The sequence below is a fragment of the Phasianus colchicus genome, chromosome 11 (assembly GCF_987193195.1).
Source record: "Phasianus colchicus chromosome 11, bPhaCol1.hap1.1, whole genome shotgun sequence".
NCBI classification, from domain to species: Eukaryota; Metazoa; Chordata; class Aves; order Galliformes; family Phasianidae; genus Phasianus; species Phasianus colchicus.
Genome location: NC_143446.1, coordinates 14,038,073 through 14,055,219, shown reverse-complemented (window position 1 = coordinate 14,055,219; position 17,147 = coordinate 14,038,073). Strand labels below are relative to the sequence as shown.

General features: G+C 39.7%; 1 protein-coding gene across 1 annotated transcript; it reads right to left on the bottom strand.

The window, feature by feature from the left end:
- Positions 1-5,681: 5,681 nt before the first annotated feature.
- Positions 5,682-15,592, bottom strand: CEP15 (centrosomal protein 15). Its single transcript, XM_031606342.2, has 5 exons — positions 15,435-15,592; positions 14,233-14,312; positions 13,386-13,509; positions 8,662-8,736; positions 5,682-5,936 (listed from the first exon to the last, which is right to left on the bottom strand). Exons 2-5 carry the CDS (start codon positions 14,283-14,285, stop codon positions 5,781-5,783), a joined length of 408 nt encoding a protein of 135 aa, XP_031462202.1. The 5' UTR covers positions 14,286-14,312; positions 15,435-15,592; the 3' UTR covers positions 5,682-5,780.
- Positions 15,593-17,147: the final 1,555 nt, after the last annotated feature.

The window sequence follows — 17,147 nt, the reverse complement described above, 5'->3', positions numbered from 1 at the left end:
CCCTGTTGCAACCGCGTAACCACGTCCCGTTATCTGTCTGTTACTCCTTCTACTGTCTTCCTCAGTGCTGTCAGTTGCCAAGCTATTGCACATAAATAGAAGCTTTCTGATTTATAACCAGCCTCTTCCTTCTGATTCATTACGTTAATGAATTGAGATGTTACCAACATTGGATTAGCGCATAACTGAATGAATCCAGCAAAAGAAAGCTGATTATAGTGGGAAAAGCCAATTGTGCCCATAAACTAAATAAAAAGAAACGCCCGAGCAATGGGGTAAAGCAGCTGAAGTTGTTTCAGCTCACCCCAAACACCGTTCACGGCAGACGGGGGGCTGACATCGTCTGTTCCCATGCAAAGCTCTCTCCTGCAGATTTGCGGACGTGGCTCCCACCGTCACGGCTCTCACTACGGATGTTCCCGGGGATCACAGCAGCCGCCCCGAGCCGCCTCAGGGATGCCGGCGCCGCAGCCCACGCTTCGGGCACATTTTGCGGCGCGCTGCTCCGCCGGTACGCAGCCCGAGTGCCCCGGTACAACGCACTGCACCCGTCTATGCTCCAGGTTGGGCTTTCTGCCCATGTCAAACTGGAAAACGGCAGAGGAATGCAATTTCTCTCCCCTGTTTTCTCCCTTTTCTAAGCTTGGGCTTCCCGCACCCCGAGCAGCTCCGTGCCCAGCGGTGTGGCACCCCGCGCACACCGGGAAGAAGCTGCAGGTGCAGGGCTGCCACGGCGCCGTCCTCTGGAGCTTCTGTTAAGCGAGTTAGAGAACCAGCCACGAAGCTACTGGGGACGCACACAAACTAAACGGGTAAAGAAACACAAGGCTGGAAACCGAAACGACGTTTCCAGCCCCGCTGTGAAGCAGGTACTAATTACTGCCGCTTCAAGCTAGGCATTAGGCAAGGAGACTGCAATTTACTTAAAGGACACCGAATTTTTCCTTTTATTAATTTGCAATATATTTGTAAAATAATCTTACGGCAGCTGGCTCTGCTTGAATCTGTTTCAAAAGTGTGATGTAAATACCGTCTCACACTATTCTGCAGCCTATTAGGGCTTGCTGGTAGGTGATACGACTGAGAGGAGAAAGAACACCACACATTTATTTTTAAGATCATCATCACTAGTGATAAAACTTATGGGAAGAAGCGATCATACTTCCTATTTGTATGCAGCAATGACAAACGTATGCAAAGTAACTCAAGTGAAAAAGATGCAATTGCAGGGATACATATGCACACGCACAGTGGACACAGTTCAGGCATTTTTAAGAGCCATTTCAGCTATGTTTAAAAGCAGTAGCAAATTCCCAAATTAAATCACACTACTTACTGCAGGAGAACCTACAAAACTTCTTTTTTCCACCTATTTCCTTCATAAGAGCTTAAAATTTATCCACAGCTTGCAAATAATCACATATTTGAAGTAATTAAGCGCACGCTTACTATGAAACAATAGAGAGAGCGTAAATAACCTACCCTGGATTTATTACATTTTGATTTTTCATCAATAAACTTCTGAGATTCTAATCTTCATTCAGCAGATAAACATTTCTGATGGGTCTCAAAGGAAAATGAAGGATAATAAGCAGCACACCTAAGCAAAGCATCCATCACCTGCAGACTCAGTGCACATCAGCTACAGCAGGCACTGACTTACATACAGTTTGTCCATGCAATACAACACCAAAATCCACCAGGCTGTGAATACAAGATGAAAGCTTTATTTGAACTGTATCATATTGTATCTGTGGATTATAATCCTCGAGCAAACAGAATATTACAGTAATGACGATCTGAGCATTACAAATATGTTAAAACAGCTTGCATTTGGGGTGATATTTAAGGTCAAGTTGTATCTGAACACAACTATTAAAATATTATGAAACTTAGCATTATGGAGTAAGTAATGTTTTCTTTCAGACATAACCCTCTAAAACTGCATTCCATTTTTTTTTCCCTTACTTTTCACTATCAGCAAGCTCAAAGTGAGCACCTATAATCCTGGCTGCACAATGTGAATGAAATAGAGAGGAGGAACTATCAGCTCTGCCTAGAGCCTGGCTCCCAACTTCTATGAAAACGTGACCCTGAAGAAATGTAACCGAGAGGACACCACAGTTACAAGTATCCAAGCCCTTCTGTTATCTCATATATACCTTCGAATGAAACAAACAAGCTTGAGAAGGACTCTGTGGAATAACAAACTTCCTATCCCAGGGAAAACTAACATGCCTTCTGCTACTGCCCCCACTGCCAGAGGCTGAGACAATAAAATCCTTGGGAATGTGAGGGTAGAGGTGACAAAAGGGGTGAGCAGGCTGTGCTCCTAAGCTAGTCCTGTTCTTACTCATCCATGCACAAACCCAAAAAGGCCGATTAATTATTTCTTCTCATAAGATTCTTGATCATTAACTTACAGACAGGCAAAACCATTTGTTTTCTCTTCTGCTTTTCTCTCCCTTGTGTTCTCTGACCCACGGGGAAAGCAGAAGAAGCAAGAAGCAGGACCACTGCAGCTTATGCATACATATGTTTTAGCACAAAGGGGCAAGCAGCACATCAAGAATGCAGAGTAACAGGTTACTTTCAGAGTAAAAAAAGCCATTTACCCAGAATGGGTAAAAAGCCTGGGATAAGACAGTGGGATGACTACACTGAATTCATCTTGAAGCATCGGCCTTGAGACAGAAGAATACTCATTCAAGATCTCATTTAATGCCAGTACTAAATCATGGCAGTATAGATCAGTTTATAGTTTGTTTGTTCTGGTTTTTATCTAAATACACTTAAGCTATTACAAAAGTGCTTTCTCAAATGTGGATCTACCCAAAGGCAGGTGGCAAGCCAGCTCAACCATACAGAAATGGTGTAACAATGCCAGGTATAACAAGAAATACCATAAAATCATGTGCTCTGCCACTGCTTGCCCCAGGCTCTGGGACATATCAGGACACACTTGGCTTCTACCCTAGCAGCCCTGCTACGTGCCTCCTTGCACCTACTGCTTTGATGTTTCACTCATATGCAACTGCACTTCTGCCTTCCAGACCACAGGCCAACAAAAAGGCCCCTGTCAGCCAGAGAAGATGCCTATACACATTCCTACTTCAAAAGTTTCCTCTTTATTTTCATTTTAATCAATTTTCTGGACCTGTTCCTATATAACATTCTATAGCTGTCCTGTTGCTCCTGAAGCTACAGCACAGAAAAAAATGTAATTTCCTTTTCTAAAAAGATGACAAATTTTAATCTTCACCTCTTAGCCTGATAAAAGAGGGAAAAAAAAAATCAGAAAGACAGCATCCAAGTATCTAATGAAGTATCTAATAATACCTGACAGTTCAAACTATATTTGTTACCAAGGGAATTGTTTTTGTCTTTATTTTTATGTCAGTTAAACAGCAGCACAGAACCCCTTTCTCCCCAGCTGCTCTGCCCTCACAGTGCATACAGTCTTCCTTCCACAAGAAATCAAAAGCAGCAAGGAAATGGTGAGCATCTGCATTGTGTCCCAGTGTTTAGGCGGAGTCCAAAGAGATAAAGACCCAGATTATTCACACATATAAAGTACTTAGGGGCCCAGATTTCAGTTTAAGTGATTTCCCTTTCCATGCAAAGACCAGGATGAGTCCTAGCCTTTGTTAGCAACAGCTCGCCCACCCCTTTTCTGGGAGAGGGGCATTGCATGTAATAGCTTTTCCCCTCTTGTATGTTCAACCGATTCCAATTATTTGCTTTTTTAAATTGGAGCTCAATGATTCGAAGATCCACACACATTCCCACTAAATCAGACTGAGAACCACGTTGCGATCTCACAGAAGAAAATATTACCAAGTTGTCTTTGTGACAGAACACTGAGTAGGTATAAAATTGCAATGGTCTCTCTGCCAGGTTTTTTTAAGCTCTCTGCTAGTAAGATGAAAGCCTAATTTGATATTTTTGTAGTTATATAACAGTTCTAATATTTTGTGACATTTTGTATTGTGACACTATAGATGAAATTGTCATCGGACTGACACCCTTTACTGTTTATTCCTTAATTACAACTGTTAACAACACTGCAGAGAAGCGTGCTAATCTGCCATCACATATTATGAAAACAACGTTATTGTTACAAACACCAACACCCACTCAACAGGATATTTCTAAGATGGCAGTTTCTGTAAAAACTTATCAGTTTAATGGACACTTTAAAAGAAAAAGTTTTAAATGAACTCCTAGCATTCCCACTGAAAATATACAACATTTTTAAAACTGAAGTTTTAATCTTTTTTTTTTTTTCCCCCCTTTGTGTAAATGATACTTTGACTACAGACAAAATTGAGTGCCTAATTCCAGGAAGGAGCACTCATGGATGTTGGTCCTTCAAGTTCAGCCAGGCTTCCTAGCGTTCTCAGCTAGAAGTCCATTCTCTAGTTCAGACTGAACCATGAACTCCCCACCAACAGCTAATCAACCTGTGAATATCTGAGCTACGTTTAGTGGAAAGAACACGTGTTCTTCTGTCCACAGGTCTGAGCCAATTCAGATATTTATCAATAACGCTGCTAGAAACTGAGTTTCAGTAAAAGTACTTCCCTAGTCTAGTACAAAAAAATATTTTGTATCTCTAAGTAACATGGAGATGCATTGATCAGTTCATTAACAGATCAGCAAAAATTAGTAATTACAATTTTTCCAAGTCAACTTCTTTTATTCCTGTTCCACATCAGGAGGCGTTGTTGTTGTCCAGATCAGAAGAACGCTGTAGCATATAAGATTAAATTTTAGCAATATATTGACTCCAGCCCAGGCTCTTCCTTCCTTTCTTTCTTTCAAAGCATCCTTCACATAGGAAGGGTGAAATTTCTTCAGGCCAAGTCACAAATCTAGAAGTCTTTTCCAATGAACTCTGAAAGAAGATGTGGAGGAACAGTTCAGTGGCTGAGAAAGAATCTCTGCAGCTTCTATGTGCTTGGTTGTATGACAGCTGCTGCAGGCAATCTTTCTGCTTGCTCCTATCAAACTCCTCATGCTTAAGTTAAAGACCACACTTATAGGATGCCACCATAAAGAAAATAGCATTAAGCCCAGGAGTAGCAGAAAGTTCCCATGGATTTGTTTGTATTTTCTTGTCTTTACTCACATATTAGATAGGATGAGGCTAGGAAAAGCAGCAGCAGATAAAGGAGAGAGGTGCAGAAGCAACAGAAGTGGAAATACCACCACCACCAACAACAACAAAAAAAATCAGGGAAAGCAAGATGTGCAAATTCAAGATGTTCTCCCCACATCTGCTATCATGAATAGTTTTCACACAGATTACTGCTGCTGAACCAAGACTGATGCAAAGAGCCTACCTTTCCCAATAATGGCAAATTCTTCCCTTCTGCTTCATCCAGAGATGCATGCAACACAGATGAATACAGTGTAGAAAGATTATGTATGAATCTATCTTTAGTTATCACACTTATACAGAAAAGCAGAGGATTGCAAATAACCTAAGACTCTTCTTAGACTGACGCAGTAACCACCTAGGTGGGCGATTTGACTTTTGATCCAAAAAGCCCCCTTACACAGCACTGCTTTTCTCATTGTGAGGAATTCTAGTCTGAGCTCTCCAAAAGCAGATGCCACCATTCAAACTGAAGTTTTACACGCCGAGACAACAGAAACAAATTATCCAGTACAGTTCATTTTCATTTCAAATGATTTACATTACCATTTAATGGCATAATATTACATTCTATAACCTGGATGATATTGTCTGCTCAAACCAGAGTTACAAAACAAAATCAGAGTATTTGTTTTTGTGAATCTTCTTCTGGGTAGCTTATGTTGTTCTGTTTTGTAGTTTTCAGTTTCTTAAAACCAATGGGATATTCTGCTCTTCCTAAAAGAAACTCTTCCCATTTGGGAAGAGAGTCTTTTACTGAAGCCCAATAGAGAGTCTGAGAAAGACATAAAAAAAAAAAAAAAAAATCAACTTTATTTCAAAATCTGCATCAGCATGTTTACAAACAACAGAGATACGCAATGAATTTTCAAATCTTGCCTTATGAGTGAAGCAGTTCAGAAAAGAACTATGTACTTGCACACAAAGTTATCAATCTCTCATACGATGCAAAACACCAGGCTGGAAGGATTTCATCTCGTAGCATGAACTGTGAAGTGACTGAATCTGCCCTCTTGTGGTAAGCTACAGATTAATTCAGACCCTCAACATACCTTCAATAAAATATTTTCTGTGATTCTAAGCTCCTCCAAAAGCAGCTTTTGTATTTAAATACATGCATTAGTACCATTTAAATTTGAAATTAAAAAAAAAAACAACAACCACTGCTTAATGCTACAAACAGAAAGTGCTATGTAACTGCTATGTTTACCACGTAAACTGCTTTCCTTAGAAAAGTTTGCAGCAATGCAGTTCAAACTATTCGAGTAAAATTTCAGCTGTGATAAATCAGTGACACAGCAATTGGCTCCAGTATTTGCATCATGAAAGGAAAAGGCCATCTAGTTATCTCGTGGTCAGAAAAGAACACTGAATTATCTAACTGTGCGTTACTCAGTGCCTCTGACTAAGAAACTTGACTTCCATTCTACTCATAGAACGGACATACTGATCATCATTTTTGGTGTTAGCACTCAGGAGAACTTTGTTTCTTCTAGAACTTGAAGAAGAAATTCCTAGTGACACCTTTTTTCTCCACAAGATAATGTGATCAAGAGCCAGATGAAATTTACACATTCAATTCTCCAAGGTAAGTGGAGGTATTTTTAGATGCCTATGTTCATTCAGTGAAAAGTAATTTTGTAGCAGAAAACATGTATGGTACCATATGCATTTTTTTTCCTCTACTTGTTTAAATATATAATGTTCACTTTGTAGTACTCATCTACATCTTTCTACAGCGTATTAGATTCCTGGCTAATCATCCTGATCCTTACATGTAACTCAGATATAACTACAGCTCTTGCAGATTTACAAAAATATTTTCTTCAACAGATTTACTCAAAGAATCTTTTTTGACAAGCATATGTGCTGTCACACAAAACTACTCTGACTTAGCAAGCTGGGGATCCATTACAGCCATAACTTTCAAAGTATATTAATACAGACACATATATGGCTGAGTGAAATATGCTCAGAAGTGTTTTGGAGCAGAGCACACACCAGAATTTTGTACCATGAAAAAGTTTTCTTTTTCTACTATTTATAGCACTCTTCTTTAGAAGTATAAAAAAGGCTGAAATAGGATCTTCTGCTTCAAATAGTAACATCATTCTCTCAAAAATTCTACCACTATACCACTATGCTAAAGAGCACAAAGATCTCTGCAGCTATCAGCTCTGTGCTCTCCAGTACATGTGAACTTCAGTCTACATCCCATAAGCAGCTTAAGCACCTAACACAGGAACAAAGATAGAAGCCAAACTGCCTAGTCTAAAACTGATCCAAACAACTCTTCAGGTGCCTTGAAGTCATCTAAGAGTCTAAAACTCTACTTCTGAGCACAGTCACAACGGGCTCAAACAAGTACTTTGGCAGCCTTCTCAGTGTCATTCAAGATGTATAGGTATCCAGGAAGAACAATTGATGTTTCCTAAAAATCTCTTAAAACCCCACTAAAAGGGCATTCTGAGAATGTACCTTGTCACCGTGATGGGAGTCAGCCATTTATGAACTACAAAGACAGACAAAATCTTTTAACAGTAACTAAAACAAGAAATGATGTTTCTCATTTAAGTAGCAGCCTAAGTATTACAACACTTGCCCAGCAGGTGTGAAATCAACATACAATACACCTCACCATCACATGAAAACACTACAGTTCATACCTTTTCTCTCCTTTGACAACACGCAGAATAGTGTGGGACCTGCTATGTTTGTGGAAAATAACTCACTGCATAATGATGAACCCAAAAATCACTGGTCCAAGAAACACAAGCAGGAATATGATTTTGTGTTCCCGTGGTTAGATGTTTAGTTTCTATCAGGAATAAGCTGTGTCCCTATTTCTGTTCCTAAGAATGCTCCTGTCCTCCTTATTCATTCATCAAGTGTAATACCGAGAAAACAGTCTTGAGATTCAGGAACTGAAATTGGTGTGTTTTATCAGAACAATATTTAGTTCTCAGAGTAGCAACTTCCTCAAAATTGCCATCTTTAAATAATGCTTCAGGGACTACGAGTGAGAAGAAAAATCCCAGGTTTAGCACTACATTTCCTGAGATCCTGTACGACCTGATAAAATAACTGTGAGAAGTGAAATCTTCTCTGTTCAAGTTGATAAACTGTTGACTCTGAAATGTAAGGATGACAACTTGCAGCACACTGAAAACAGGATGTCCACGTAAAACAAAGTAGCTCTGACATAACAATCACAGTAGTCATTATAAAAATTAAATATTGTGAATATCATCCATTTTCATTTTTAAATACAAGTTTGTAAAGATCTGAAAGCTGCAAAACATTTCCACCAGAATGCTCTAGAATCTAGGGACCTTGCCCTAGAAGTTAGGTTCAGCTTGCTGCACAGCACGCAGGCCTTTGGCTATACCAGTCACTGGATTTTAAAATCAATTATTTTCACTTTAAGAACATGCTTGGGGGGGATGGGGAGCAAAATATTTGGTAAACAGCAAACAAAAAGACAGAGTTCTAGGACTTACTTCTAGCTTAACAGTATCGGGATGTGGAAGTAAATACATTCTTTCTTGCAGCTTTTTTTCTGCTGCTTCTATGTCCTAAAACACAGGCAAAGCACATTTTAAAAACACAGTGGGAATATTAAAAGGAAAATATACTCACATAAAGACATTTAGATTAATTAAATTAACTCATTAAACTTAAACAGTACTCAACTAACAACGCCGGAGGTTCAAAACTTTCTCTGCAGCCATTCTGGAATCTAACTTGTAAGACTAGGAACCTACAGTTTCTAAATGCTTCCTGTAACCTTCTGATAAAAGAATAAATGTTATTACCACATAGGTTTGTTGCTGTAAAACACTGCTGTCCTCTTTGAACACTACAGTAAATCACAATTAAATTCCATTCTCTATAATTTACAGCAATGGAAAAGAATTGAATGGTTTGTTCTGTGCTGCATGAAAACTGAAGTATGTATTCTAGCTACTGTAACTGTAAAGTAACTAGGCAAATTATGTGCAAGATCTTTACTTCTCAAGACAAAGATGACTTGCTAATATGCATGCATAACATGTGCACAAAAATGTAGAGCTGCAGCAAGCTGTTCACCAGACAAACTTGGATGACAATGCACCTCACATAGCCTTCTTACAAAAATCAGTATTTGGGTTTCTGCTTGCCCAGTGGATGTGTGCTGGATTCACAAAGGCCTAAATAAATTTTAAAAACAGAAACAGCAGTGACAAACAAATAAAACCCATCACCCCAAATTAGCCCCCCTCCCTCTTAAAGTTCTGACCCATTCCTGTGGGCTTAGTTCCATACCCAAACATTGAAGAGATTGAGTGGTGGGCAGATGAAGAGAGACAGAAAGGGACGTGGGAGTGGGGTGTGAAGAAGCCAAAGCTGAACAGAGTGGAGGGGGAAAGAAAGTATAGCAGATGGCAGAGTTGGGAGCAGAGAGCGGGTGTGAAGAGTACAACAGAAAAACTAAATGAGAGAGGAAATTCCCCAAAGGGACTTCCCAAATATTCACCACCACTGCTGCTGAAAAGAAGAGTGAGATTCTGGAGAAGCATATCCTCAAGAGAGACCAAACATGATTACTCGTGTTGAATAATAGCCAAAATGAATACATCAAAAATAAACAGTGCTCAACTTAAGTTTAGTTTGAGAAATATGGCTCAAATTCAGCTGATATGGTTAATAAAAACAGAAACTTGTTAGCTCGAGTTCAACTTAGTAACACACTCAGTTCATTCACTCTACAGTGTTCTTCTATTTCATTAATTCCTTTTACCCCATGACTACATTCTCTCACACATTCTTAGAAATCTAGTCTAAGTAAAACTCCCCTTTCATACAAGGGAGTTTACATCCTTGCAGAAGTTAAGGGACATTTAAGAAAGAACAAACTTAAGTCTTGGATTTAACCAAATCCCAGGATGCAGCAAGTGACTGCCTCTTGTCAGGTGAGAAAAGAGAACAAACATACAGAGGGAATGTGAGCAAAAACAGAAGCCACCTGAAGTTACAGTGTCAAAAACAATAGAAGACATAAAAGAATTCACTAAACTAAGTATGGACTTTGTTGCACGTGCTTAGAACAGACAGATCATCAATTGCACTGAATGAAGCTCATCTCAGTATGGCTCTGATGAAGGCTGGAGAAGATATCCACATCGAGAAGAAGTATCAATCACTAAAGTTTGCTTCATATTCTCCCACAGAATTTCTCCCCTTCCTATAGGAATTTTCACAGAAAGGAAGAGCATCAAAAAATCATTTCTTTATCTATTCAGTTAAGGGCATCAGAATGTTTATGGTCATAGGAAATTTATGTATTCCAGGCAAAAAAAGGAGAGAGCAGTTGTGCATATATGTTTAGTGGAGAAGGTCACTTTGGCATAGCCTAGATATTGGATGTGTCTTTTTGTTGCTCGCTCGAGTTTGTGTTGTGCAGTCTATTGTCAGAATACTGATTTAATGACAGACAGTGAACAAAATTTTTGCTGGAAGGTGTAGTATGCTTTAGAAAAATAACTAAGATTAGATGGCATTTCTTTCGTGTCTATGCAACCGGTAAACTTTGTAGGGAAGAGAAATCTCCATCATCAATATAAAAATAAATACATTGGTGTAAGCTTCTTTGGAAAAAAAATTGCAACAAATTTAATATGTCACAATATAGAGGAAAAAAAAAAAAGAGAGCATCTTGCAGCACTTTCCCCTGAAACTACAAGGACTGGAACAAAAACAATTCAAGACCCTTCCCCAGAGGTAAAATGGAATGCATGACACACACATCGCTTTTAGGGGACCAAATTCAACTGTCACTTATATTGATAAGAGTCTGGCAGAATCCCACTTCAGTAATTCTGCAATTACATGCCCGTACAGGAAAGCAAATTCAGTCTAAATTACTTACATAGTCAGTACTAAAAATTGAAGAGCATATTCCCTATTTTCTATTTCATGATATAAGACGTTGCACCAAAATAACAACAGAACTGATAAACCAGAAATGTTACTGACAAACAAGTCTCATAAATTAGATTGTAAATACTGGTCTAATTTCTGCTTTTGTTATGAAAACATTATATAAGCACCAGATGATACAGATTTCTCTAATCTGTAGTATCCCTCTAAAGACATTAAGTAAAATACTCTGACAATTATGTTCGAATGCTGAACAAGTGCTTATAATGCTAAAATTTCAATTAAAAAAAATCTTTAGTTCCCTGCTTCCTGCTGATTAGAAAATAAATTAATCTTGAAATGCTTTCCTGTGCATAAATATCAACTAGCATTGAGAAAGAAAAATGTCTCTTCCTATGATCACATATTGAAAACAACTGATTTTGCTTACATGCAGAAAAACAGAAATGCAAATAAAAAAATAACACTTCATCATGTCCATGTATTTTTTAGTAGGCCAAATCAACAACTCTCCACATGGTAACTGTGAAATGTACAGTGCCTGGTATCAGGAACAATATTCTGAAGCTGGCACATTAATCAGTCTTGTTTTGAAGCGTCTCATATATTATTCTGCAGAGATTTTTTTGTTCTTTTCTATTCTGTTATCAGAAAGCATCTGCAGGAGTGCACGTCTGTTAAAATCAGTATAAAATAAATAGATTTAAACTGATTTATGCTACTTTATCCTGCCACAGAATTTGTTTTGATACATATGTTTTTGCTTTTTTTTTTTTTTGTACAAACACCAACATTTTTGACACTTGAAAGGAACAATTTTGAGGATGTGACAGAAGATGGCAAATATCTGTGTGGCTGCAAAAATATTTACACTCTGTATATGTCTAAGTTATTGTTAACATTTCCAATACAACAAGTTTTCAGCATGCAGAAAATATATCCTGCATTTCTTATGCTTCTTGTGTACATTAGCTGAGAATGCACTGATAAAATAAAGTTCGTTTACAAAAAAAGACAACTATCAATATGAAAAATAGATCTATGGTAATTATAAAATGGGAGTCATAACAGATGAAATTACTAAAGCAGAGGAAAATGAATTATGATGCAAGAAAACAAACAATTCATCCCTTTCTATCAACCTTACACTGAAACACCTACATAGTCCATACCCACTGCAGAGGCATTTGATTGCCCCAGCTCAGTATGCAGCAGCTGAATGGAGTCTGAGTTGAAGTCCTCTTTCAGCACATAGTATTTAAGAAGGCATCACACATTAACTGTTCTGCCTTATCTGCCACTCCCTAAATATAGCTTCCATTTAAATTCAAAGAGATCTTGCTTCAGAATCATACCCACCTAAAACGTGAATGTTTTTAAACCTTGATCAGGTTCTGCATGAAGAAGCAAAAAATATTTGATGGTACAAATAAAACTTTTAATTTTCTAGAGTAAAATTTATAATTTCAAAAGATTCAATACACTATATGAGATCTTAATAACTAAGAATTGAAGAAAATGCCTGTGAGAAGCAGATGGCCATTTTTCAAATGTGTGTTCATGTCAGTGGTCAAGTGCCATCTCTTCAAACTCAGATGCCTAAGCTAAAGGTTGAGAAGAGATTCTAGCATTCTAGTCTCTGACATTAAACTCAGATCTTAATTTCCAGTTCTCAAACATCCACTTAACTAATCTAGAAAACATAAATTGTACCTAAACATGACAACAGATATGTAGAACAGCTATTAACATTATCACTGAGAAGAAACAGAAACACCAAGCACTGATATTACAATACTTGCAAGTAATATTCTTGAAGTCATTCTACCTCCCCTTAAAGAAAAATAACTGAGGACTTCTTCCATAACTTCACACAATCATAGCTGGACAACAGTTCCTACCCTGGACTAAAAGCATCTTAACCTGGGCAGCATCCATTCCCATACTCCCAACTCTTGAATCAAGGTGTTAAGGTATTTGGAGTCTAGTTACACTGAGGCTGTCTTAGGCAGACATGTAATAGCACGTGTTGCATCTCCGCAAATACTTCAGAAAAAAAAAAAATAAAAAAAAGAGACAGCAGCTGCCACCACAAGGCTCAAATAAGAAGGGCATGTAAAATAGGTAGTAGTGCCATCCGATAATACAGACTTGCCATTTGATACTTTTGGTCAAGTTCCAGAAGAGAAAAGAGAATATAGGAGAACTCTAATGATAGCAACGGAGCAAACATTTAAAAAAAAAATTATCTTAGCTGCATAATCATGACATTTCAACTCAGTTCCTGGTAGTTGCAGAAACTTACATTTAAAAGTGCTGCATTCCTTCTACGAGCTGCATCAGCTGCTTGAGTTTGCCATGTCTTTTTAGTCTTTTTGTCTCCTAGATAAGTCTCCATCTGCTGTAGCAGCGCTGATCTCTGAGACAGTCTACAAAGGAAAACATTTTGCTAAGTGGGTAGAACATTTTGCTCAGGAGCTAGAAAATAACCTTTTTACCTTACCCGGTTTTCTCAAAACCATGGGGCTAATTAAGCCGGCTGTAGGGTGGGTGTGCTGGGGGAGGGAAAAGGTACAGGCAGACACCACCTGCTGTGCTTATACGAAGCTATAATATTGCAACCAGCAGTCCTCATATGCTAAGGTGCTTAGAAGCACTGAATCTCCCAGAAGAGGAAAGACAGGGTGGGCTGGGGTGACTTGATCAGTACTACTCCTGCGCACCGGCAAGTTGTTATAACTAGCTGTTATAAGAAAAGCAGAGTTTCCTGAATATTACTGTATTTGCTTCACAACCTGAGTTTATGGGGTGACAAAGATGTAGCTCAGTAACTGAGGCACAGAGTGACAATCCAAATACTTTCCCACAAAGGAGTTCAATGGTGACCGGAGGTTAACAATGGAGATCTTAAACCAGTACCAGCATCACAAGTCAGAAACCTCACCAGTCTAAATACTCTCACCAGCAATGACACTAATTCCAGCAGTTCATGAAGGAAGAGTGCCACCTCCTGGATCACTGGCCCCTCAATAAAATACCACTGTGCTCTCTAAAGGTCTGATTAACTGTTCAAAGGATGGATACACAAGACCCCTCTGGACCACAGTACAAACTGCTGTGGGGCAGGCCCAGCCACTGAGGAAGTCACTTACATCTCCTCGTGTCTCCTAGCCAGATGAACTTCCTGAGCCAAATAGGACGACATCTTCTGTTGTTTGTCCAGGTTTTGTCACTGTATTAAAGCAAAACTAAGTGAAATTAGAGTCCTCCAAAGACATGCACGAATGCTTACTTTTCAGCAGCAAAGCATTCCGAACAGTTGCATGCATTATATTTATATAATATATCAGCCATATAAATAAAACCTGCTTATAAATGTTAATGCCATAAGACATTGTTACATTATGGTTTGAATACAAACACACACACCACAAGTGCCCACAATACACATTAGGAAAATCTTACTGACTTCTAACATTTTACTTGGGAACTAAAGTTTGACTTCCAGCCTTCAGATTTAATAAAGTTTTCTCAAACATCACCTGCTTACAGCCACACACACAAAGGCCCTCAGAGGTTCCTTCCAACTCTAAGGATTCTAAGATTCTATGACTCTGTCATGTGCTCACATAGTTTGTGTATCACTGTTCACAGCAGTGATTTCTGGCTTTGTCATGGTACTATGAATACAAAGTTACACTTGCACTTGGAGTTCACTCTAGGCCTCACAGTGCCTCCTGTGAAATGTCACAGAATGAAAGGGACGTTGGAGGACCATCGATTCCAACCCCCCTGCTAAGGCAGGTTCCCTACATTAGGTTGCAGATACATTGGGTTGCAAATACAAGCATGATTTAACAACTGAAATCAGGGAACCAGCTTAAATTTCGGGCCCTTGAAAGAATTAGCTCAGCTCTTCAGTAAAGTAACAGAAGATAACTGAACAGGGGGTTACGTTTACACCTTGGCTTGGGGTTCCTTTAGCTGTGCTGGGATCGGGTGCCCATTGCCCACATCGCACCCCCAGCACCACTCAGAAGCTCGGAGGCGTTCGGCAGTCAATTAATCCTTTCCACCTCAGAAGCGCATTACTGTCCCAGAAATCAGCCTCAACACCAGAAACTGTCACACGAAAGGCAGGAGAAATAAAACGTCAGGCAATCAGAACACCTGCGAGGGCATCCGAGATCCACACCCAACTCTGAAGCAGGACACACGTGACTTCGGCAGAAACTGATGTGTTCTCACCTCACCCAGCAGATTCCCCACCCTTCCGCTCTATTTCCAGCGTTTCCCTTTCCCCTCAGGAGGTCCCCATCACCTCCGTGCTCTCCTCCTAGAAAACCTAGTTTACCTTCAGCCTTTGCGGCTTGCAAAAGCAAAGCCACCTCTCACCGCGGCCTCCGCGACGCCGCCGCCTCCCCCCTGCTGGCTGCCATGGCGACGGCCGGAAGGGCGGGGCTTAACCGCCAGCTCGCTATGGCCGCGTCGCGCCCCCGCGCTCAGGCCCGCCCCCTCAGCTGTGATTGGAGGGATGGGAGGAAGCAGGAGCCAATCAGAATCGGGGGCGGGCAGAGGGGCGTCTCGCGCAGTGACCGTTACCCCTCAGAGGGCGTGGAGGCGGCTGAGGGTGTGGTTGTATTGGAGCTTCTCCTGCGCGTTTGGCAGCGGTTTGGGCTTTGCGTTCTAAGCAGAGCAGAGCGCCTTCCGCACCTCTAAGCTCGAAGAGCTACTGAGGTTGATTCTTTCTCTTCAGACTGCCGTTAAAACGCATTTCTTTAAGAGGCACAGTTAATCCACTTTTTGTGTTTTGCTCTTGCAGAAAACACGAGCCAGGAAACTGTATGTCAAATACCATACAGCTGTTCAATACAACTCATATTTTCTTCATTTTTTTCCCCACTGTTGACTGACAAATTTAAGCACACTGAAGGTGCAGGTGGTTTCTAAAGGAGCTTGTTTTCCCAGTTCAAACATTCTCTGTTCCTGTTAGGAGACTTCAGCAGGAACCTTTCCTACTGCTGATCAGGTTTTCCTGGTGATTCCTCAGTTCGTTCACTCTGTCTTTTTTTTTTTTTTTTTTCCTCTGATTTTGTATTTCTTCTACAAACTCACGTTAATTCACTTTGCGACACATAATTCTGGGGACGTCTTTAAGGCGCTTGTGAACTCACCCCTCCTTACTATAGCATGCGGGATAAATAGTCCATAAAATCTTCATTTTACTTTTTTTTTTTATGGTTGTGATTGGAAGAGAAGACTTTCCAATAAAGGAAATAGGAGCTTTTCCTCACTTCTGGTGGTGTGAACAGTTAATAGTTCTGGTCTTACTGGACTTAATGGAATGCCATTTCCATGTTCTACTGAGTTACGCCAGTTATCCTTAATGGCAGCAATCCCCCACCCCCCCCCTTTTTTTTTTTTTTTGTAGCATGGTAGCATTTGATGAATTCCATAAAGAATGGGTGCAAATTGAACTTTGTCTTATGTAAACCATTTCATATGCCCTTTTGTAGACAGAAAGCAAAGAACGTTTTTGTTAAGCTGCAGGTACTGTCAGTTGTTCAGTGCTGTGGGAGCAGAGGATGGAAAACATAATTTCTTAATGACCACTTTATATGACAGTGGGATGGAACAATATGTCAATAGCTAATGAGCCAGAAACTATGTTTTTTTTTTTTTTTTCATTAGAAATATAGCCTAAGCTAGTTTACTTCCCAACTTCTCAAAAACGCAAGTTCTAACTTTATTTTAAAAAAGAAATCTGGTACTAAATCCCCATAGCAGGCTGCTTTGAATAGCTGTTCCTTGTATTGCAAAGCAGCCACGATGAAGGCCTCGAGGGCCATTGCAGAAATGGGGATTTATGAATGGGCTGGACTTAAATGACGAAAGACATTCTCTTGGTGGTTGGCAACCCTGCACATAGCAGGGGGGTTGAAACTAGATGAACATTGTGTCCTTTTCAACCCAGGCCATTCTATGATTCTGTGATTCTTGCAAACTTCAGTGTGCTGGCACCTAATTGAAATGTGCTCTGTAGATTATTATGCTTCCATTCCTCTCT

What these genes read in the sequence shown, in the direction of transcription:
- CEP15 (XM_031606342.2), bottom strand. Translation starts at nt 14,285, where the DNA reads ATGTCGTCCTATTTGGCTCAGGAAGTTCATCTGGCTAGGAGACACGAG. An exon ending in GCTAGGAGACACGAGGAGAT is followed by an intron (nt 13,510 to 14,232) that starts GTAAGTGACTTC and finishes TTTCCTTTGTAG; the next exon opens with ACTGTCTCAGAGATCAGCGC. An exon ending in GGAATGCAGCACTTTTAAAT is followed by an intron (nt 8,737 to 13,385) that starts GTAAGTTTCTGC and finishes CCTGTGTTTTAG; the next exon opens with GACATAGAAGCAGCAGAAAA.